Raw genomic sequence first — 23,742 nt, forward strand, 5'->3', positions numbered from 1 at the left:
AAACAATACCTAAACTTCCTAAATCTAGACTAAAATCAAAATTAAATTCAAAATAAAAACGAAAATAAATAGCGATGAGCTATTAGTTCTAAAAATACAAAAACAGACGGGCTGGGCCTGCAAGCTTAAAGATTGACAATTTAATTTTTAAATTATAGATTTTAGAAAACTGTAATGAAAACCTGTAATTAAAATAAAATAAAACAAAAATTAAGAAGAGAACAAACTAAGTGGGTCTTGCTAAGACCAAGAAAAAGTTGTAACAAAAGAAACAAAAACTGACCTTTGGCGATGCAAAGCTGTCCCTCTTAAAACTTGTTGACAGATGCCTGCTATACTTCTGTGTCTTTCATTCGGATGACGTATTTAGGAGGGAGCGAAGTTCTGTGGGCATTTAGCCAATGCGAAGAGATTTTCGTTATCTGCAACTCGTCTCCTATTATCGAAGGGGGCCGGAAACCTCGGAAAACCGTGTAAAGAGCTCAAAAATGGCGCTTGTCTTGTAGTAGGATGGGAAAAAATTTTTTCGAAGAGAAAATGGCTAATTCAGCTAAAACTATAAAAACTTGGCCATTAAAGCTAGAGTAAAAGGAAAAAACAGTCATTTGTTAAAAAAGTCGCAATTCTTCAAGCTAGCGGGCGATCAAGCTACTATGAAAAATGAAAAAAGCCCGATTTGTTAATAAAAGCAGTAAAATTGGCCATTATAGAAATTTAAAACTATGTACACAATAGTATTTAAGATTAAAGTGCCAAAATTTTTTGGAGGAAAGAGAATGAATAAACAAGAATTATCTGTACATTTTTACAATAGATTCTCTGAATTAGTCATCCTTCTTAAACCGTCCGTAGCTTTAGGTATAAAAAATCATTATCTAATTCAAAAAATCTAAAAATAGGTAAGGCTAATGCCAGCTTTTGTAAGGGAATTTTTAATTATTTTATGAGGTATTAGGTTACTTTTTAAAATAGTTACGAAGTATAGTATTTCTTTTTGTAAGTGTTCCGCAGTATTGCAAATTCTTTTTATTCTAAGTAGCTGTGAATAAATTGTGTTGAGTATGACTCTTTTGGAAATATTTGAATTCCAGTTAGTTAATTTAAGTGTGGAAAAATTAAATTCTCTTCTTTTGTCGTAAACTTTAATAAAATGGTAATCTATAATTTGTAAATCAAGGTAGACTACATTATGCTGTTCTGTATTGGTTTTATTTAGTTTTAAGCAAGCAGGGTAGATATTAGCGATTTCTATTTTGTTGTAGTTATTAAACGCAATGACATCATCAATATATCTATAGATGTGTTGGAAAAAGAGACTTTCTTCTGTACTGAGTGAACGTACATAGGTCAATTCTTTAGTAAACAGGAATAATTCACAAACTGAAGTTGAAAAATTCCCGCCCATAGGAATTCCCTGTACTTGTTTATAGATGTAATTGTCAAATTGAATAAAATTATTGAAGAGTACGCTGGTAAGGAAAAGCTGCCATTTTTCGTTGCTGAGAATGGTAGAAATTTGTGGAAATAAATCTGGAAGAGCAAGTAAACTTGTAAAAATTTCTTCGAGTGGTAGAGATGTATAAAGGTTTTCAAGTAATATTTACGGGAACATATAAGAGTAATCAGCTTGCCGTCGTAGCGGCTGAGAGTGAAAATTTACAGATGAAGATAATAAAATATGAACTTGAAGAATTTACAGTCTTTAATCGCCATGGATGTTTATCCAATCATAATGTAATCCGATAAATTGCTATTTACATTGATTCGTGAAATTAAGAAGCAAGCACGCTTGACGGGGAAGCAAAGCGAGGAGATATTAGCAAGGAAAAAAGGGACACAGTTTATTTCCGAGCGGTATTTATACAAAGTACATGCAGAAAGTACTCTAAGCTATGATTGGTTAATATGAGGTTGTTATATAATCATCGAGGATTGTCGAATTTGGGAGAAAAGAATGAATTTAGGGGAAAATCCTATAATTGCGGAAAGTTAATTATAGGTTGCCTGTTCGCGCGCAGCAAAGCCATCGTGATTTTTATATTTTACCGATGATATCTTTTAGTATGAGGAATTTGCCGATATTATTTTACAGAAATCCAACTGAGGAATACATGTTGCATTGAGGTTAGTAGCATAGTCCAATCCTGTATGACTAAATAAATGTAATATCAGCACAATTTTGGAAGCACTGGCGTATGGATACTATGACTTAAATGCTCAGAAATGCTGATGGCTTAGATAATTAATGCTTAGAGCGTCCATCCGTTCTGAAGAATACACAGTCGAGCCGGATTAAATTCCTTTTATTTATTTAAATTCCCATTTTGTGGAAACAATTCACTTGGCACTCTACTCATGCCTATTAAAGAGCATTTACAATTTTGATACTATACTGGTATAAGCGATCATTGTAGCGCATAGACGATTGAAGCAAAGCGTCTTAACAGGATGAAAGCATAAGCCAGAAGAGAAAGAGTGTCGCAGTAGTAATGCAGAGGAAGAAGAGAGAGAGTGAAAGTTTTGGCTTACAATAATTTTGATTGGGCAAGAGGTATCTGTATTAAGCGTTACGTAAAATCGCATGATTAATTTGAATGACGCAATTTAAAAATAAATAAGAAATAAAAGAGGTTACAGCCAATTAAATTCAGAAGTTTGCTTTCATATATTTTGTCTTACATAGTATGTATGTATGTAAAATATAAAAAAAATACGATGGCTTTGCTCTACGCGAACACGCAACCTTTAGTTAACTTTCTGCAATTCAGGATCTTCCCCCTAGACCAGTACCTTCTAGAAATTGCTAGCCTATTACGTAACCGCTACTATAAATACCGAGTACGAGCCATTTTTCAGCCAGAGTGCTCCTTAATATCGCTGCTACAAGACTCTGCGCTGCTCTGTCCATTTTTCCTTCCTTTGTTAGAATTAGTTATGACGCAGAAAGTTTAAATCACTATGGACAGTAATTTATACAACTTAGTTAAAATCACTATGCATATGTAATTTAGAGAGTTTCACATAAAAGGAAAATGATCTGCTAATTGGATTAAATAAAAATGGGCAATTAAAAGCTAAATCAATTTGTGTCGTCTTTGGATTAGTCTTACCACTCTACAAATCTTCATCATGACTGCCAAAATATCACATGCATATAATATATATATATATATACATATATATAATACATGTTCCATATGTATAATAAGTTCTTCTTATGAGAAGCGTAAAAATTCAGCTATGCCCTTGCCGAGATTAGGATCACGGTACTTGCCACTGCTAGGTGGACATGTTACCAGTTATACCCCGAGAGAATTCATAAAAGAAGGTGATAATTCTTTATAATGTATATATATATATATATATATATATATATATATATATATAAATTGTAGAAAGCTCGCCTAAAAGTTACCAAGAGCTGCTGCTCCAAAAGGTTAAAGACGTTTTCAAAAATTAATACACATGAAAAGCAAATCATTAGACATGTAAAACATAAATACAATAAAATTAAATAACAGAAAATGTTAAAAAGTAAGCGGAGCTCTTGGTAACTTTTAGGCGAGCTTTCTACAATTTTTATTTTTTACTTATTTTGCAGCATATTGCGCAAGATGTTTTCTTGACCAAAATTGTTATTACTGCTTTGCTTGATAAATTATATATATATATATATATATATACATATATATACATATATATATGTTAAATGTCCATATATATATATATATATATGTATATATATGTATGGACTAAAAAATTCCTACTGGACATTAACATATATATATATGTATATATATAATAAAACTTATATATATATCTATATCTATATATAGATATAGATATAGATATATGTTAAATGTAAATATATTTAAAAATATTCTAATGGACCTTAACATATATATATATATATATTTCGGAAAGTTTAGATTCTCCATATGCTCAATGACTGGTAAATATTTTCGCAATTAATGCTTTAACTTACAAAATATTTTTTACTTCTCTACTGTCATCTGCATTATTATCTATACAGTAAATAAAATGCGGGGTGTTATTTCAGACAAGTGACTTGCCTCATTCAGGGTAAATAATGGATATTAATTTTTTAATCACGTTAGCTAAGATTATCCAGATTTTGGAACAGGGCAAAACAATCTAATAGAGAAATAAAAATATAAGTGAATGATAAATTTGATTTTGATGATGGTTAATCGGGGATATTTCGTGCCCTATTGGAAACTGCAGGAAATTTAATTAATCTCTTCCAAGTAATTTTTGCTTCTGCAGATTTGAACAAGTTCGTTCGCGAATGAATACCAGTTATTCAATAAAACGGGATTCATTTTTCAAATCTTTCAAGAACCTTAGGTAAAAAATGGAATTAAGCAATTAATTGGTAGAATTTAATAGAATGATATAACATTTTATTTGCATTGCCTTATATAAATAACTTATGTGATTGCTACTAGTGGTAATCTAACCCAGGATCTTTAAGTCTGCAGATGAATGCTTTTACAATCAGCAGTCAAAGCAACTGACATTTCGGCATATTATGAGTATGCACTAAAAATTTTCAGACTAAATTATCTTTCACATACAAAATGCTTTTATTACATTTTCTGTCATAAACGCAACAATTTTTACTAATACACGTTTGATACGACAACAGTAGTGAAAGAAATGTTTATTGAATAAATATATTTTTATAACGGACTTTAATAATTATAAAATAAAAAATTTAGTAAAAAATTTCAAAAATTTGCAATTTTTTTGAACATGCAAAACATATTTCATATTTTATTTTTCTAAACATCTAATACCTAAAATTGGAACGTAAATATATATCACAAAAACATTTACTTGATTATTTAACTTTATTACGCTTGCGAGAATTCAATTATTTATGAAAATATAGTGTTAAACAGTACTTTAATATATAATTATTTTTTAAATGTAAGGATTTTAGAGAAATATATTAGATAATGTTTATTGTCCTATGCCAGAAAGCTCTACAATCATTTTAATTATTAAATTAATTGTTTAACTAGTAGAGACATTAGGTAAATTTTTGGAAGCAGGAATCGTGAAAAATGCGTATTGCCTTCGCCGGGAATCGAACCCCGGCCTCTGGAATATCGGCCCAGCGTGCAGACCACCACACCACGAAGGCACTCTAGAAAAGCGGAAGAAATACCTTATATACACCCCTTTTTAAAGGGCGACTGGGGTTTTAGAGGACCCAATCGCCAAATTCTGGGTGTGGAGAATCCTCAATCGAACACCCTTTTTTTGTAGTTCGGGCGCCACTGTAGAGACATTAGGTATATTTTTGGAAGCAGGAATCTTGAAAAATGAGCAATGCTTTCGCCCGGAATCGAACCACGGACGTCTGTAATACTGGCCCAGAGTGCAGAACCACTAAACCACGAAGGAACGCTAGGAAAGCGGGAGAAATACCTTATAAACTGAAATACAGACTTTTAGAGGTGCTGTAGCTAGTTCTCCACTATCATCAGGTTTTGTATTATGTTGCTTTGTTAGATTCTAAATCTATTGTTTAATAATGTCAATTTCTTCAAGAATATTTTCAGAGAATGCACATGATGCAAAGATGTGACTGATTACAATGAATATACGTATACATCATATAAGATTTATGATCTTCCTCTCGAAAAGAAATGTGATTAGTTTTAAACGTATCTTTTTATTCATACAGTGGTTTATATTAAGTAGTTAAATGAAATACTGTGGCTGAAATTTGTATTCAGCGCCATTCATTTATCATGGAGTAAGTAAACAGTATGAAGTATGTAACCTTTACTTTTAATTTCATGTTACATGTTAGATATTACTCCCATTAATTCTAAACTCTGGTTGAAATTATTATAATAGTAGTTAATGTTCATTGCAGATCAACTTTCTCGCAACGCATCATGAGAAGCGTATCTTAATATCAAAATGATCCCCATAGTGGCATGCTGATATCTCATTGCTTTCTTAGTGACCGCTTTAATTACTCTGCTGACTTTCATGTATTTCAGTAGAATGCAGAAAGTTTATATCATTCAAAGAAGACTAACCAGAAGCTAAATATTTATACGAATGTTACTGAAGTTATTTCAGTCCCAGCTGACTTGATGGAAGATATTCATATATGTAATTTTTAACTTTTAACATAAATTTAATTAAGTAAATACATTCTTCTAAGATTAAAGCACTGCTTCTAAGATTAAAGCACTGTTGTTGTTAATGCCTCCATGAATCGTCAGATTCGATGTTGAATATTTATCGAAATATAAAAGAATGGAAAACAAAATGTTCTTCGGTATTCCGTTTAAGAAAGATTCAAATCTATTTGAAAGAAAGGTATTCTTGATGCCGTAATAAACTGCTTATCTTTCGACGCAACCATGCTGCTTATCGAAAACCTAGTTTATTCCAGAAATAATCAATCATTTCATCAATGAGAAACCAGGGGAAATTATTTTCCGTTTTTTCTTTCCCATACACCTCGTCTAAAGTTTGTGGCGCTTTTTAGACTCTTAGCAGGCAAAGATCGCCTTAGTTCTCATCGTGTTTGTTGGAAAAGCTTACCGAATCCATTTTGCACACTCTGCGGACCATCTGATTGATGGATAGGCATCGCTATCTTAAATGTACTGACCTATGCAAGATCTCGGTAGAAGCTTTTTTGTTATTGAGATGTGCAAAGTCTTCCTAATGCCACTCTTACGTTCTTTATTTTTCACTGTAACGCTTTAGTGTCTCTTTTGGTTTCTGTTTCGTTGTGCTTCCATTGAAAATATAAAAAGAATTAAAAAAATTCCAGCTCATGATAACTTTGAAAATTTGAAAGGGAATCATTCTCATTTCGGTATATAAGAGATAAAGAAATCCAAATTGTTAAATGAAATTTTATACAGATTTTCTATAATTTTTTATGATATTTATTATATTTAATTTTTATTATATTTAATGGGCATAGATATGTGTGGAAATATCTTCAAGAGCTAATTATTTGTTGTTTAAATGCTAAAGAATCCGCTTTCTGATTCATATTCTGTGTTGTTTTAAATTACAAAAGCAACGCATTAGATGACTAGTGGATTATTAACATAAATTCTAATGGCATTATTTAGAGTTATTGCAAATTACTTTTCGGTTCTTTTCTATCAGCGCTTGCATTTAATAAGATAGATGTAATGTTATTACCTTTTTATTACCGACCCGTGACTGACAAAGTTAGCTAGGATAAGAAATATTGGTCGTTTCGCCTCCAGCTTGTATACCCATATAGAAAATAGGTGGCTGTGAACATTGAATAGGTGGCTTTGTGGACAGTTTTGATAGTTTTTACCGTGTGTTATACATAGAAGAACCAATTTCTTTAAAAACTTCTCCGCGAGGACGTCGCTGTCTATTTAGATAGCCATAATGTTCTAACACAATAAAAAACCTAAACAGTCTCTTTTCTCTAAAAACTGTGGGAGCATTTCTTAATTAGGTTAAACGTTGAGTAATATAAGGTTCACTCACAAAATTTTAAATGTAAAGCAATAAAGATAAAAGGAAGGGGAGAAGTTTTTGCGCTTAATACTTACAAAAGTAAAGTTTATTTCAAACTAAATAATTACATGCAACTTGTACTGTTAGTCACAGGTATCACAGGTATTTACATGCCTTAAAATTTATTTCGTTTCCTTGCTTAGATCTGCATTACATATTATTTACAGTATGATTTAAGACGTAAAAATTCGCAGCCTGGACAACATTTTTACAGTTTTAAGCTGTTGCAAGGTTTGTGCCCGACTAAATAAATTCTATTATCACAAATATCGTTGCTGTTTTCAGTGCTACGTATTTATTTTCATTACCTTTTAACATTAGGTACAAACATCTACCCTCCCAGTGTAAATGTTGGATTGATGCAAGTAGTAACACACCAAGGTAGCAACTGGACCATGGTAGTTCGAATCCAGGCAAATGAAATAGCTGATTGTTCGTGCTTCATGCAGAGAAAAATATTCTAATATCTCTACATATTAACAGAAAACAATAAACTAATAAAACTATTCATTGTAGCTAATTATAACAAACAAACCGGATAAATCAATAGTAAGTAACCCAAAGTGTAAACTTAGGTAAAAAGGCAGCTTTAGTCTGGTGAAGATTTTGAATAAAACTCTATACATTTCAAGCTCCCTCTACTTCAGGAGTGAAGCTATTTTCCAAAATTATCATGAAATAATGTTGCATAAGTAATTCTTACAAAACTAAAATAATATCCATGTATCGAGCAAACACACAAGCGTTATTATTAAAAGAGTAATAAGCAAAATTTGTTATTGGATATTTCAGTTTCATTGTTGAAGTTCTCGAGTTTACAATTCGCACCATCTATCAATTCTTAAGAGAAGTATAATAATTCATCTAGGCTTCGAATGAAGAGGAACGCTTGATTGCTTTCGATCCATTATTAACAACCAAATCATTCACATTAAAATTTCGTTTAACTTTATTCTACATCGCAGTAGTTGCAGTTGTGATAAATAGCCTGATTTTCAATGTTACGGAAGTCCTCGAAACGTCTACTGAGTAAGTTTCCATCTGTTGGAGAGAGTAAGAGTCTCTTTAGCTAAATCCTTTCCCCGAATAGTATTTAATGAATCTTCTGTAGTAAAATGTTCATGGATAAACGCATTTAGATTTGAAGGAGAGATAAGAGTTACAGATAGAACTTCAGCTGGAGAAATGAAACGTCAACTTAATAAATTTTGTCCATTACCTTCTGATAAGCCAAATTTTAAGGTTTGATTTATATATGCTTAGGATCATATGCCTACATATGCCTAGAACAGTTAAAACTGTCTGTGCCGATGAGCAGATCGCCGTCTGAGGCCTCCATCGTACACAGTTTTTGTTTCTATGAGAGAAAAACTGAAGTATGAGAAATTACATAATGATTTTGATATGATACTAAGATATGGAGCAAGGCGGAAGTCAGGTTATGTTTGCATATTACTGGAAGGTTTTAGCATTTTGGAGTAAAACAACTAAATACGTCTATGTCTGACTATACAAGAAGGGGTTAAAAATAATACAAAACTACGAGAAAGTAGAAGTATCTTCAGACAATGAAGTTAATAATTAAATAAATACTCATTTGTGTCACTGATGAATTTCAAATGTAAATACGATGTGGTAAAAATGTTTCTTGAAGTAAAAATTTTGTTTCTTTCAATTAAAGATTAATTTCAATTAAAGGTGTAGTAAACTCTTATAAAGAAATGAATGGAATAGGATAAGAATATTTAATTATGGCAAGGCGAACGTTCTGCTTAAGAGAAGGGATGCTTTCGTGGGCGACATCCTAAGACAAACTAACCAATTTTCTTGCGCACGAAGAAAACCACAGAAACATCATGAACGTGCCCACACGGATGACAAAGGTAAACCATAATAATAAGAAATAATTATATGCCAAATACATTATGAAACATTTTTTAAACAAAATTCTAAGATGGAGATAAACATAATGGTCTAAAATATTTTTACTTAAAAGGTATTAGAAACAGTCGGCTAGTCTATATTTACAAAGTTATTGTTACGCAGAATGCGTTGCTAATTCAAACCTCTGTCAATCAATCAGTACAATTACGAGTATAAAAATTACTGAAAACAGAATCTTTTTTCGCGTTCCCTTGAAAGTACCTTTCTTTTATACTTCGAATTACGAATTTCGCTTTTCATTTAAACACTTAACTTAAATATTTATTTATTTTGTTTTGCGATCTTTCTGGCTGATTCTGTTGAAGAAAATTTCATTTTCAGAATTTAAGCATGTCTACTTAAATTTAAAAAAATTACAATACGATTAAAGATGAACTGCACCTCTCTTCATGTTCGTCAGTTAAATAGATAATCGAGGCAATCTGAATCAGTCAATAAGTGAGTAAAAGAGAAAATCTTATCAAAATTTTTAGGAATAATGAACTTTTACTACCATCTAATACTTCCTCATGCTTACAATTCGTCAAAATTTAGAAGCCATATATTTCTGAAGTTCTGCTTCCTATTCTGGGAAAAAGCAGGAAAACTATGGTACTTGTAGTTTCCAAATCCGGTACCTACACAGTACAGCAGACAAAAACAACACACTAATTTTATTAGCAATTCTTCCCAATCACAGTAAACGTTCAAAACTGTGTTGACGGTCAGCCAAGATTAAGTTTGTTTTGAGACAGTTAGACATGAGATAGTAATTCCAAAGTTCACGGTTAATAAGATTGTTCATTGAAGGTCAGGTGTCAATAATGATTAAATATTGTTTCTCAAAGATTCTTGACCAGCAATTTCATATCAATTACGTTATTGATATGAAATTGCTGACTATTGATATGAAATTGCCTTCAGCGATAAATTGTAAAATTTTAGGGGAATTCTGCAGTACCAACCTTCGAGCACACTTTCAGTTTTCAATTATCTAATTTCCCAAAGTAATATTTTTTCCGCTTTAGGCGTATGATTCACCACCACAATTTTCCAACATGAACAATTTCTCTACAGCAGAAGTCCAGATGTGTCGGTCTCGTGTGCTTTTGTTCAAATGTGTTTTCTCTGTAATATTTATTTGAGGTTCTCCAAATCTCCACTTCTTAAAAGGTCTGAGTATCAAAACTGAATAAATAAGCTTTCCGAAATTTATGCATCGAACATCGGATGGAAAATTTAAAGGCCCGCCACTAACGCATCTTCTGCTATACCTCTGCGGGTCACAGATTTCTTCTTTTACTTTTAGTTCACTCTCAGCAATATTAAAAGTTAGCTTTCGTTTTCTTTATAAGCTCCACAATTGCCTCAATATTTGCAGTAGAAAGTACTCTTAGATTTACTACTGATTCAAAATAAGAAATACATGTTATTGTCTAGTCCATATTACATAGAACAAGGTTTGCCAGAGCCTACTCCATTGAGAGGTTGGACTTCTATTTTCCACCCCAATTTTGAGGGAGAGCACCTCGGGGGATCTGGAGGTTTCCCATCTCTCTCCCCTTCCACCAATCCACACAAGAGGTACCGTAGTAGGCTCCCCTAACCACTGTACCGTCTGGGCGACTAAGAAATAAATTTAATCCCTGACTAATAAAATTTTATTTTAAACTCCAGATTCTCTGGATCCAGCGAATCTTATCAAATACATCAAAGAGCTTTTATTTTTTTTTCTTTTTAAAGGCCTATTTACTCAGGAAAAGGACAAAACTTGTATATTCAGAATTCTATTCGAAGTTCTCAACACATAACTTTGTCAGAAAGTCAACGAACACGAATTTATTATGCAATCTGAAAATTTTGCTCTTTAATGTGATGTAGAAATATTTTCCATATTCGCTCGATAAGAAACCATGTGCGCAGTGCCCAAAAAGGAGAGGTATTCGAAGTTTTTTTTTTCCATCTGACCCGAAAGACCTTTGACCTGCGTCTGGTGTTTCAGATGGAAAGAAAGCTCCAAGCAAAAGTTTTACACATCAATCTTCGGTTTTAAATATATGCTAAATTTTTTAAGAAAATTAATTAAATTTCAGACAAATTTGATGAAAAATTATAAAGTATGAAATGAACTATTGATTTTTAACAGTAGAAAGACAAAGTTTAGTGACCATTTAAAATTTCAAGAAATTAAGAAATATTAAAAAATGAAAAATAAAAATTAAGCAAAGCAAATGATTTTGTGTATCAGTTGCGTAACACATAGCATTAGAAATATCTTTAATTAATTACGACAAAGCTGCAAAGACTCATAAAAATTAGCAGTTGAATAAATTATAAGCATACTTTAATTTACAACATTTAGACACATGATTAAAAAACTAAAATAAAAATTTTAAACATTAAGAAATGTCTTTGCTGCTTTTAAATCATTCAGTTTGTTAATAAATATCAAAACAATTAAGTAAAAAGGATAAATTAATGCTTTGTCTAAAACGCAGAATCTGCGTTAAATGAGGCTGAGTGGGAGATAGATAAATGTTTTATGTTGCACTCGGTAGCAACAAATGCCGAAGGTTCGTCTAGATTCTTTCCATTCTTGAAAGCTACACTGTCTACGGATTTTGTTTTGCCAGAACAGGATTTTGCCAGATTAATGGAAAACAATACACCTCCTTCGAAGTATAAGAAAAGGTAAACTACGAGGGAATTATCCTACGTGTGGTAGTTCAAAAATATTTGCATCTGTAGAACACAGTAAAACAGCATATTTCCAAATCATCGTTTTGTATGTAACACTGAAGAGCAGGTCAGTAATATAAATAGGTCAATAATAGTTAAAAAAAACAGCTAAATTTTGCTAAAATTCTGTAAACAGGAAAAACCGTGTATACACGTTCAGAAATATTAGTCTTAATACTTTTAAGTGCACAGACATGCATCTTAAAATGCATCCGGATAATTAAAGTGTATATATATATATATATATATATATATATATATATATATATGGTATTTCCTTGTGCATTTTCCCCCCCTTGCGTCGTTCCTCCTAACTATTTAGCGATAGGTTCTGAAAGTTTTAAGAATTATTCGCATAATTTTCCCCTTCCTTTTTTTGTTCATAATTCCTCCCGTTGTATTTTTGTGCTAGCATTTTATCCATTTCATTTTACCTTACATTTATTATTTTAAAAATATTTTGTGCATAGTCTTCGTTGAGGACGTGGCAGGTGTTCTTACTCTTAAGAAGCTATCCAAATATGTGATTTTTCACCTTACTTCTGTTATTTACTTTCCAGCTCACTGTAGCCTTATCTACTGCTGACGTGATCGATCTTGCGAAATGCGAGACTTTTGTTCACCCTTTTAAACTTCGTTGCTCCGAAATCCTTTTTGGGATCCTAGGTAGAGACTTATTCATATGAAGTGAGCCTGGTGTTTTACAAGGTAACTATGCGGTGGAATGTAGGTTTCATTAAAGAAATCACATTATGATAGTTGTATATAGTTTAGCCATGAGTACTTTTCGCGTTGTTATGTTTGTTATGTAGCCGCATTCTTCGGAAATTAAATCACTCGCATAGTTTTCCCCTTTCGCTTTTCGAACGGTAGAATAGTTAATAAAAGGGGAAACAATACACTAGGAAATACGGTATAAAAAAAGTCAAGATGCAAACTGGGAGGGTCCTTTTGAAATTGCAATCAAGACAATAATCTTTTACTCATGGTCGTTTCAGGACTTTTGGGAAGTTAAATTTTTTTCGCCGAACACGAATATGATACATAAGGTTTAGCATATCATCTGATGAATTTTGTATAACAGTAACATTTTTGCTTCTTCTGAAGAAGCAACAGAATTGGCTTATTCTAATATTATCATATTCCAATTGAAATATTTATAATGTAGCTTAATTTTACCCATTCTAACCTTTTCATAGACAAAGGAATGTACTGAAGCTGGGAAAATCAGGTATTTTGAGAGAAGTTGTGGGTAATTACTATATTGTAGGGTTGTTCATTTAAAATAAATCAATAGTATTTAAAACAAAATCTTTTAGGAAAAATTTTCGCTAGTTTCCTGGTGTGTTATATAGTAGTCACATCGTTAATACAATTTAACATTTTTTTAATTAGGAATTATTTTTTACTTATAAAGCGATGTTCTTGCAAATACATCTTCCGTATAGAAATTTAGAAATAGTAAGAATTTTTGTACGTAATGGTTAAATGCATTATGAGGGCCTTAAGGCTTAGAAAAAGTTATATATTCTATTTACATGAGTTCAGTTATTTAGGTTTATCTCAGCTCTGAAAACGAAATATCTTAAGTTTTCCTTTTGGAAACAGCGAGAAATAGTCTACTTCTTAAAGTCATGATTAATCTTTCACACTCAATAACTTCTGACTTCGGCCTTAAGGTTTTAAATAATTTTAATAATCAAATATTCACTGTAAAATGATTTTTGAAGACTTAAAAATATTTTCAGTCTAACGAAAAACAGGGTTAAAAGAATTAACTCAGTATAACAATAATGTATTTTTATTATAATATTTCTCTATATTGACCTTTACAAACAGATACTTCTAAATGCTTCCTAATTGGTAAGTCCGATTTCATTTTTACACCTAAAAAATAGGTCTTATGGAATAATATATAACAATTTGAAAACAGTTAATTGTCATCAGTATTTTACTCTTTCCCTTTCATGATAAGCACTTCTCTGCATCATTTAAAATACTTTGCATTACTTTGATAGCCTATTATTTTTATGATAAAAATAAAAATTAAAACGCTATGGATTAGTTATATTTAATAATCTAAGAAAAACGGAATTTATCTTTAAACGACAAAATTCTAAAATTTTGAACAATATTTGAAGTTCTGGGAAATAATTTAATAAAGTATTTTACTTTAGTTCTTGTAAAGTATCCCTTTAAATCTTAACAACATTTTAAGGGAAGCATATTTTCTCCTTTTTGAAGCTTACCTCAGCTATCTAGAAACTAAGATGATTTTTATCAATTTTTAATTGCTCGGTTTTATTCTCTATAGCGATAATGGCGGAGCATGAAAATAAATTAAAAATTAACTTTAAATTTATCCCCAGGACATTAGAAGCTTCTTGTCGGAAGTATAAATTTAATATTAATTTTTAATATCTTTCAGCCAAACAATTCTTTTCTTTATTTCAAAGAATATTTACGGTTAGGAAATTTTTCAAACTGTTGCAATTTACAGAGTTCTTCTTTTAATTCAAGAACCCATAAATAATTTACCACACATAATCATTATTTTGAGATGCTGTAATGGAATAAAATGTTTAGTAGGTGCTTAAATGGAACACAATATTCTGATTTGCAATACTAGACACTTGTTTCCAACAGTTAGAAAATACCATAAAATGCCATTTTTTTGTTTCTTTATCAAATATATTTGAGCGTATATTAACAGAGTAAATGAATATTAATTATCGTTATGAGCATTTACTTCTGAAACTATTTAGAAATCTTTCATAATTAATAGCAAGTGAGTAATTCGCATTTTTAGTTTACGTGTTACGTTTTTTGGGTAAAATGATATAAGTAATTATACCCAGCAAAATATTAGTAATTGCTGTTAAACAGATGTTTATTTTTTATTCCATATGTTATATATACAATATGCAAAATAACTCGAAAAATAATATCGAAGGAGAAAAATATGCAGTGTATTTGAGTAAAACTGAAGTTCAAGAAATGATTATGCAAGAAATGTTCAAGAAATGATTATGCATTTTCATTACGTTTTAAAACTTAGGTACGACGTATTTAGTGCTGAAACAATTTTTTCCGGAAAATTTATTGATTTTAAAATTATAACAGCTATTTCAGCTTCATAGTATAGTAGTTATAGGCAAACATACAGACACACAGGAATAACATTTTAATTAATTAATACGCTTTGTATTCAAAATTTGTATTAAAAGAAATGTAAATGGTGTCAAATATCTGATATCTGGTCTGACCACTGGCCTGTGAGATGATGTAGTATTAGTCTCAATTCTCCGAAGTTGTATATACAAATAAATGGAAATTAACTTTAACTAAATAATTAATTAATTAACTAAATTATTAAAACTTAATAATTTAGTTGTTAATAAGCATATTGCCTGCAAATCCTTTTTCGAAGTTTCAAAGTCATTTATATAACTTTTCACTGCAATATTTCCACATGTAGAATGTTTTTCAATGTAAACCGAGTTTATTGTAGCAATCAAAATGTATGTAATAAATCAACGATTTTAAAAATTTAAGTACTTTAAAAATTATTTGATAATAATTTGAAATATGATCAGCCTTTTGTACATCTATGAGTAGCACCAATACGCAAGGCAAGACGGCGAAAAAGGGAAACAGTTAACCGATGAATATCGTCTTGGGGTGAGTGAGTGATTATGGCGCAAAAACCAAAGATGATTATAACGCGCCAAACACAAGATTATATCGTCTTGGGAGCTATGTAATATGCTCAAGCACTCTCGTTATCGAAATAATCTACCGACAACGGTTGTTGTCGATAGATTAATAAGAAACAAAATGTATCGACCGATGATGTCCTCTATCATCTGATGAGTAGGTAGTGGAGTTGGTGAAGATAATGTTAAGGTCAATTTTTTCGAGACCATCGGCCTGAAAGATGATCTGCATTGTATATGGTTGTATATTATCTTGTTGAAATAATAATAATTTAAGATCATCAACAGGTGCCATGACACTAAGGATTTGTCACGTACGGCACTCTACGATATGGGATAGATTACTCTTGTTCTCAGGTTTTCTGCCACATGTAGGTGTATTCCTGCTTGATGTCTAAAAAAAGTCACTCGTAAATGAATACAGCTCTGTGCATTTGCTCAGCAGGAGATTCTCTCCGTTCACTAAAATACACTGGTGTTCAAAATTAAAAGAATTTTCAAATTTAAGAGATTTTCTAATAAAGTACTTGATGAAAGTCACAAATTATGCCTTCAAAGAAACATTTTCGGAACTTTAGTTTCGAATACGCAAATGCACATTTGCGTGTGTGCGCAGTGTTTACAGGAAGAATCATTAAAAGCGCACATGGCGTTTTCAGCGTTTCGTTCACTCACATTCCTCAGCGAATGTCGCAGTTTCGTTTGCAACATTTGGTGAAATTCAAAAGCGAGCGGTTAAAATGTGTAACCCTCAAAATTTGCATGATGAAATGAAATGGATAATCGTCGCAAGATTGAAAGCAATGCCAGTCAAGTGCAGATTGCTTAGAATTAGGATGTAACTCGCAGCGTCGTCTGCAATTTCTGAACAGTTTAAAAGCATGGGCAAAATTATCCAAGATCCACGATGCCCAATAAACATAGACATTTTTCCACTTCAAAAAAGTTTAACCAAGAGTGCAATATATTTTTAGTTTTCTTCTAGTCTGCATGAGGCCATAGGAAGCTAAGTATCAAGGGTTACGTTTCTAGGAGGCAACATGAGTGAGGTTTGTTTGAAAGAACTGGCTGTTTGCTACCCGCTCACTTCTGTGCACAAGAGATCCCGTTTAGCACGGTGAATCGACTTTACCGGAAGCATCAATGGGAAGCATTCTCTTGTCAGGTGAGTCTTGATTCGATCTAACCACTGAATTTCGTGTATAGCTTCATATGGAGAGAACCAACGACCCACTACATGTCCTCTTATATCCAATAAAGGGACCTATACAGCAGCGAAAGTCTCAGGGTCTGCACCAAGCATCATGTTGGATGGCCGCACAGACCATCATGTCTTTGAGAGCGATTCTGTGGCTGCAGCGAGGTACAGGGATGTAGAATCCTTAAATCCTTTAAAGCAAGAAACCTGAAAAATGTGACATGCCTTCACCGGGATTTAAATTACGAACTTGTCGATGCTAGTCAGATATGAAGGGTCGGTGTCACGAAGGGTCGGTCAGAAGGGAGAAAAACCTTACATTCTCTCCCAGTTAAAGAGCGAATGCAGAGATCGGGATCTCGTAGCCAACTCCGGTGGTGACAAATAATCTTAAACCAATACTTTTTTTTAGTTCTAGCACCACTTGTAGCATCATTAACTTTTTTGTAGTAGGAAACGTGAAGAATATGCCATGCCTTCACTAAGATTCGTACTCCGAACCATCCGATGCTAGCTGACCGTGCTTTCATTTACATCACGAAGGCACGCGGTAAGAAGGGAGAAAAACCTTACATTGAAAATGTTTTTGAACCTGCGCATTTTCAGGAAGCTCTCAGTTCATTTTTATCAACGACAATACTTATGCACATGGGTTTAATCTGGTGAATAATTTTTCGGAAAGGAGGATTGTAATTGAATGGATTGTCCAGTCGGACATTCAGAGCTATACCCTTTAGAATACATCAGAGAAGCTCTTGTTAAAACAATTGCAACTCGCCTTTCCTTCCAGAATCCTCCAGGTCTTGAAAACAGCTTTACTGCAGAAATGGGACCGATTACCACAGGGACTCATAAGATGCCTCGTTTCCAGTATAAAATCGCATCGAGATAGCTGTAGAACTCTTAGAGAGTACCATAATCTTATTAGCCTCTTAATATTTTCGATCTTGCAAACTTTTGAGACTAAAACACGATCATACATGTGTGCCATGACAGTTGTATGGTATAGACGTTTTGTTATATTAATCTATATCCATTCCAAATTTCACTGAAATCTTTATATCAATGCTGGAAATAATCAAACAAATATGAAAATTCTATTAATGTTAAACAACAGTGTTAAAATTAAGCAATGAGCAGGTAACGCATGAGAAACTTGGACAGTTCCTAGTACCTTACAGTGTAGGTTTTACTATGGGAAAGATAATACATCGACTTATTATTAATTTTTAAAACACCACAACCATTCATTTATTAACACCCTGTATTTTCAAACTACTTTTTATATCACGCTACTTGAATGTGATTCATAAAGGTGTTTCAAAAGGAGGGCAGGATAAAACAAATGATGAATGGCTGGTGGTAAACCAGTTTTTCTAGAATAAGAATTGATGCAAATAAGATTTAAGAATGTGACAATCTTGCAAAAGCAACACAAGCCTATTTGAGTTAGTACGAAACAAAAAAATTTTCTGATAACTGTTCTATGCCTGTTATTACATTTACCATTCCGGAAAAAATTAAATTCCGCATTTTTGTCGAGAATATGAAATAAGAAGCAAGAACAAAAATGTAAATACATTTTAAAAACTACGAAAGAGAAAATCAGTCCTTTTAAAGTATTGTATAATATGATAAACATGTGCTACTTAATCATCAATGTTTTTTCAATGTTTCAAACTGTCATTTAATATCCAAACATACATTGCATGAAAATTCGTGTTAAATCTTTATTAATTTTGCAGTATTTTCCGTCTCATAGATGCCGAAAATTGAAGTTACTTTCAGGGCTTCAAACTTGATATTGCGCTATTAATCTAAGTAATTTTCAGCAGCTACAGAGCATATTCTTTAAGATTTTGTATCGATTTGAAGGGGGTATTTTCCTTATTTGCTTAAAGAAAATAATTTAACTTCTTGTGTGATACCATTGTAGCATAATCAAATGAAAACGGGAAGGCCAGACTGCTCTCTATGTCAAATGTTTTCTTATATCAGTAACAGCTTTCATATACCGTAAAATGTTTGGAAGATACCTTTTTAGCAGCAGTTAGAATTATAGAATTAAAAGGTTATATATCTATTATTGTATTCAAAATAAAATATAAGCAGCTAATCATTCTTTCCAATTAACTAGCAATCGAAATTAATAATGATTTGAATTTTGTGTTTGTGATTTTATTGATTGCTTCTTTATATATTCACCAACTGTTCACGTTATGTAACTTTCATAAAAGTATAAATAATTTGCTTAGTTGGTTTCTCTGTGTTGCCACAAAAATATCCAAGTAAAAAATAATTTCTTTACCAGAGTAAAACTTTAGAGTATTCTGGATGAATTAAGAGGCAAAACGTATGGTAAAACTCAGTCCGAATTTTGTGAAATTTAATATTAAGAGCTATTAACTTTGATGATTTTCATAGACTACATGAAATACAAAGCTTGAAAAAATATGCGAAAACAACAAAAATGTTCACAATAACCTGAAAGAAAAACTTTTCTTATAACATCCAAATAAGCGTGAGGAAACTGGAAAGCCTGAAAACATTTTCAAACTCAAGTTGTTACGCAATCGCTAGAGGAATAATACCAAAATGCACGAACTCCGATTATATTTTTGTTCCTTTTACTCTAACATAAAACACTGTTACATTTGATGAAAGAGAAGAAAAAGCTAGTAATACGCATTTCATAAGAGCTCCCTCTCACACACATATCTGATTATGTGTTGATTATCTGATTATGTAAACAACAATGGAGCTAGATTCTGTTTATATATATATACACACATGAGCAGTCGGCCATTGAAATGAAAATAAAAATCATGTTATTTATTATGGAATGAGGAGTAAATTTCATTTCCAACAAAACATTTTTTTTTATTTACTCTTTCAGTATTTCATTTCATTTGCAAGCAAGAAAATGGAATTTGTTTCATACCATTGTATCTACCCTGTGTGTAATTTATACGATAGTTTTATTGACTTGTTATTCAATGAGTATTTTTGTTCGAATTCTTTCGCTTTTTTCACCGAAGTTTTGGGGACATTAACGGTTTTATGTGCGTTCTCTTGGGTCAAATTGTACGTTTTCAGTGGTATATTTTTAATTTTTGTTCTTTTCCCAACATAAAACTTGACACCTTTTTTTTCGGTATACCCCTATTTTTTTTTCTGGATTTGATTTTTAATAGGGTCATAAATTTTATTGCAAGCACTATTATCGTACGTTAACTAAGTTTATTGGAATGGTCAAAGTAACTTAATTTCATTAATTTGCTATCAAGTTAAATTTCTTTTTTTAATTATCAAGCAACATTTCGTGAAGTCAGGTATTGAAACATATATAGTTTATTCAATTAAATATAAGAAATGTTGCGAAATTCGGAAATAGAATTGCTCATATTTCTTTAATATGCTTAATTTTGTTTTATTCATGTTGTAAGGATTATGTTAATTTTATTAACAATTAAATTTTAAGTTAAAGTTCCTTTCCTGTCAAATTCTTAACTTTAACTTACTAATTCGGGCCAGAACGTAGTTTTGGAATTTGCTGAATATTTAATGAGGAGGAGCGGTATTTAAACCACGAAGTTACTTACTGTGGGAGAGAGAATCAGAGTTTCTGAATTACGCTCGTCTGCCTTTTTGGCCGCTCTCTCTCTCAAAGCTGTTTTTACGCTCGGCCGTACTCAGGCCTTTGCTAAGCTTCGTAGTAAAATAAGTTAAGGGGCCAACTCTAATTGAACCTTGATAGCTTTGGCTATACTTATTTAGTTAATCTTAGTTTTAGTTTAATTCTTAGTCTTTTAAGTTCAAGTTCAAAGTGCGGGCTTTACTTGTAAACTCCCAGGCGGAGTTTTGTTAAATCTTATCGGAATAATAAAGGGTTAGTTACTCTTCTCTCTTGTTGTTTCTTGTCATCGAACTCTAGCGATTATTCGCTTATCAGTTCTTAGATTCCTCACTTCCAACATTAACTTAGAATTCCAAAGTGAGGTACTCTACAATGTTAACGTTTATTTCATGTTAAATTTGTGTCCTTCAGATTTTCAAAGGAAAGTCAGATTGTTATCTCTTTAATAGGAGACTTTAATTCGTATCAATGAAGAATTTTTGTTAAAAGTATAATTTTAAAGTTTTTATCTAAATATATATTTTTAGAAAACCAAGTGTAGATACCGGCCAAAATGAAATATGTTTTCTTCATTTTTAAATGATAAAATTCATATGTAATTTGCAAAGCTCAATCTTTATATTAAAAGAAGCCGAATGTGTTTTATTAAGCAGAACCTATACAGTAAGAAAAACCATTATCCATCTACTGGAAAGCTCATTTGCTGGCTTCTTGCTTATGACCTTAGATAGCAAAATAACAAGATATTAATGCTACAACGTTGTCTCTTGACAAGTAAGGAAATGCACATGCAAATGCTTTTTGATGCAGAACTGCTGGAACTTTCAAGCACAGAAAACGAAGAATGGTGTATTGAAATGTGCGAAAAATTCTATTAGAATTGCAAGACAGTAATTTAGTTTTTTACCATTCTTGCGATTCAGTGTTTTAGCTTTGAAAAGTTTTGCAAACATATGTGCTTAATTAATAAGGGGGAGGGGGAATATTTTCAAAATTTAAAATATTTAAAGTTTTATAGATTATGAAATAAGCATATTAATACAAATTTCTTTTGCCCCTTTCATTTTTATGAAAGTTTACTTCGTTTACAGATGTCACCTTATACCACTGCTTTTATTTAGTGTGTTTTCCCATTAAAAACAACACTACCTTATTTTATCATTCTTTTTCTCAATTGTTTTCGCAAAGGCTTCACAGAATATGTTTTTTACCTTAGAATTACTTGCCTTTGAAGCACTGGGTAGTATATGGAGTAAATTAATGTTAAGAAATTCTTTGAGCTGGAAATGCGAATCCTCATGTTAAAAGTGAAATACGAAGAAATTCGGCACACATCCAAAACTGTATCGGTCAGCAGCTTTGTATATTAATGAAAATGCTGTGTGAAAATACTCTGCTGTATTTTCATACAGTAGCTGTCTCCTGTATCTCTCAGCTGATGATACTTTGCAGGATACATGAAGAGATTTTAATGCTCCAGTGTTGACGCAGATGATTTCGAAGGACTAAGGTAGGTTATGTGGTTACAGTGGGATTACTCTTTGCCAATTCTGCCATTAACACTATATCACCGTTGTGAATGCTTACACTGGTATGCCGCAATGCTCATGATTACCTTATGATAGGAGACAATATAGCAGCTCGGGTTGGTTAATCTGGGGTTATTAAATATCATCCAACTAATCGCTTTGCAGTTATGGTTTGGGGTGAAATAAAATACTCATCTCCCTCATGCACAATGGTGCAATGAAGGCACATGGATATGTTAATGTGTTAATGAAATCCTGCAACCTTCTACACTACGGTATCTTTTGGAAATACCAAACTCTACTTGCCATAAGGACCACTCTTGGTCATATTCATAAAACATTAGTAAGTATCAGTATCAAAATGTTCAGTAGTTTTGCAGAAGACATTCGAAGAGAAATTGCCTCGTGATTAAGTTGCGTATGCAGAAAACCTCTCATGCTGGTAACATTCTGATATTTGGAATCGGCGTCTGGAACAAAAACTAGCAGTGTTTCTCTGTTTTAATCCTTTAGCCGCTCTTTCTATGAATAAAACTTCAAAAGGTTCGCAGAAAATGCTTGCAGAACCGCTTGAAATTTAAAAACAATTATTTAAGATTCAAATTTAGAATATTCATGAGAATACGCACCTTTTTTTCCAGCACTTGTGACATTTCCGGAAGCATTGGTAATATGCATCCTTGAGGGCCTTTCTTATACTGGACTTCACGCCATTTAGAGTAGTTTGAATTGACTGAAAATGAGATTGATACAGCGGGGTTAGAGGACAAGAAATATGGAAACGCAAAACGTAAATAAAGCAAACGTAAAAATTCTTCGCTCAAACGCTCTTCTTTCAAAATGCAACTTCGTACCAAATACTGGAAAGATACTTTACCTCTGTTTGCATTACAGTACAAACTACACTATCATGGATGGTTTTAATTCATATATTTCTCATATATAAAAATTAAGCTAATGAGTGCAATTTCAGAACTAGATTCTATCGCGGCACGTTTCTTACTTGTAACGCGAATTTTCAAAGAACATCTTGAACAGAGGATTATATTCAGTAACGAGCAAGTCTAGCTGTAGCTTGAAGGCGTTTTAACTTAATGAAAATCGCAAAATATAATTAAGATAACGCAAATTGTAATTAAAGCCTAGGAAAACATGAATTGTAATTAAAGATTTGTAAGACATTTTCTCCCTCTTTATCTCATGCTTTCATGGTGCAGTTAGAAAGCACGTCAGGCTACCAATCGAAAGATTCAGAGTTCGAATTCCGGCCGAGAGTATAGCCCAATTGTCACGTCTCCTGCTTCGAAAACCGTCTACAAATTAAAGTGAAGTATAACTGAATTATGACAAGAGCCTAAGAAAACAGCTTTTTAATTTGTTATTCCGATGCATGTAAGTACCTAAACTTTCGATTTATTATTGCTATATCATTAC

At 32.1% G+C, this 23,742-nt stretch overlaps 1 protein-coding gene and 1 long non-coding RNA gene across 3 annotated transcripts in view; one reads left to right on the top strand and one right to left on the bottom strand.

Annotated features, from left to right (window-relative positions):
• Positions 1-23,742, bottom strand: part of LOC118190089 (putative defense protein 2) — a 242,956-nt gene that overhangs the window by 132,911 nt on the left and 86,303 nt on the right. The window contains exon 2 of one of the 2 annotated variants that reach the window (XM_035360787.2): positions 22,938-23,041. The exons of the other annotated variant lie outside the window; for it this stretch is intronic. Within the exon in view, the coding sequence (XP_035216678.1) occupies positions 22,938-22,986 (49 nt within the window). The 5' untranslated portion in view covers positions 22,987-23,041. The remainder of the gene's footprint in view (positions 1-22,937; positions 23,042-23,742) is intronic. 2 annotated transcript variants of the gene reach the window in all.
• LOC118190090 (uncharacterized) overlaps positions 1-23,742 on the top strand; it is a 141,973-nt gene that overhangs the window by 99,019 nt on the left and 19,212 nt on the right. The window lies entirely within an intron of this gene.

This window comes from Stegodyphus dumicola, chromosome X2 (genome assembly GCF_044657685.1).
Source record: "Stegodyphus dumicola isolate Sdum_Otavi_A_Nest chromosome X2, ASM4465768v1".
NCBI lineage: Eukaryota > Metazoa > Arthropoda > Arachnida > Araneae > Eresidae > Stegodyphus > Stegodyphus dumicola.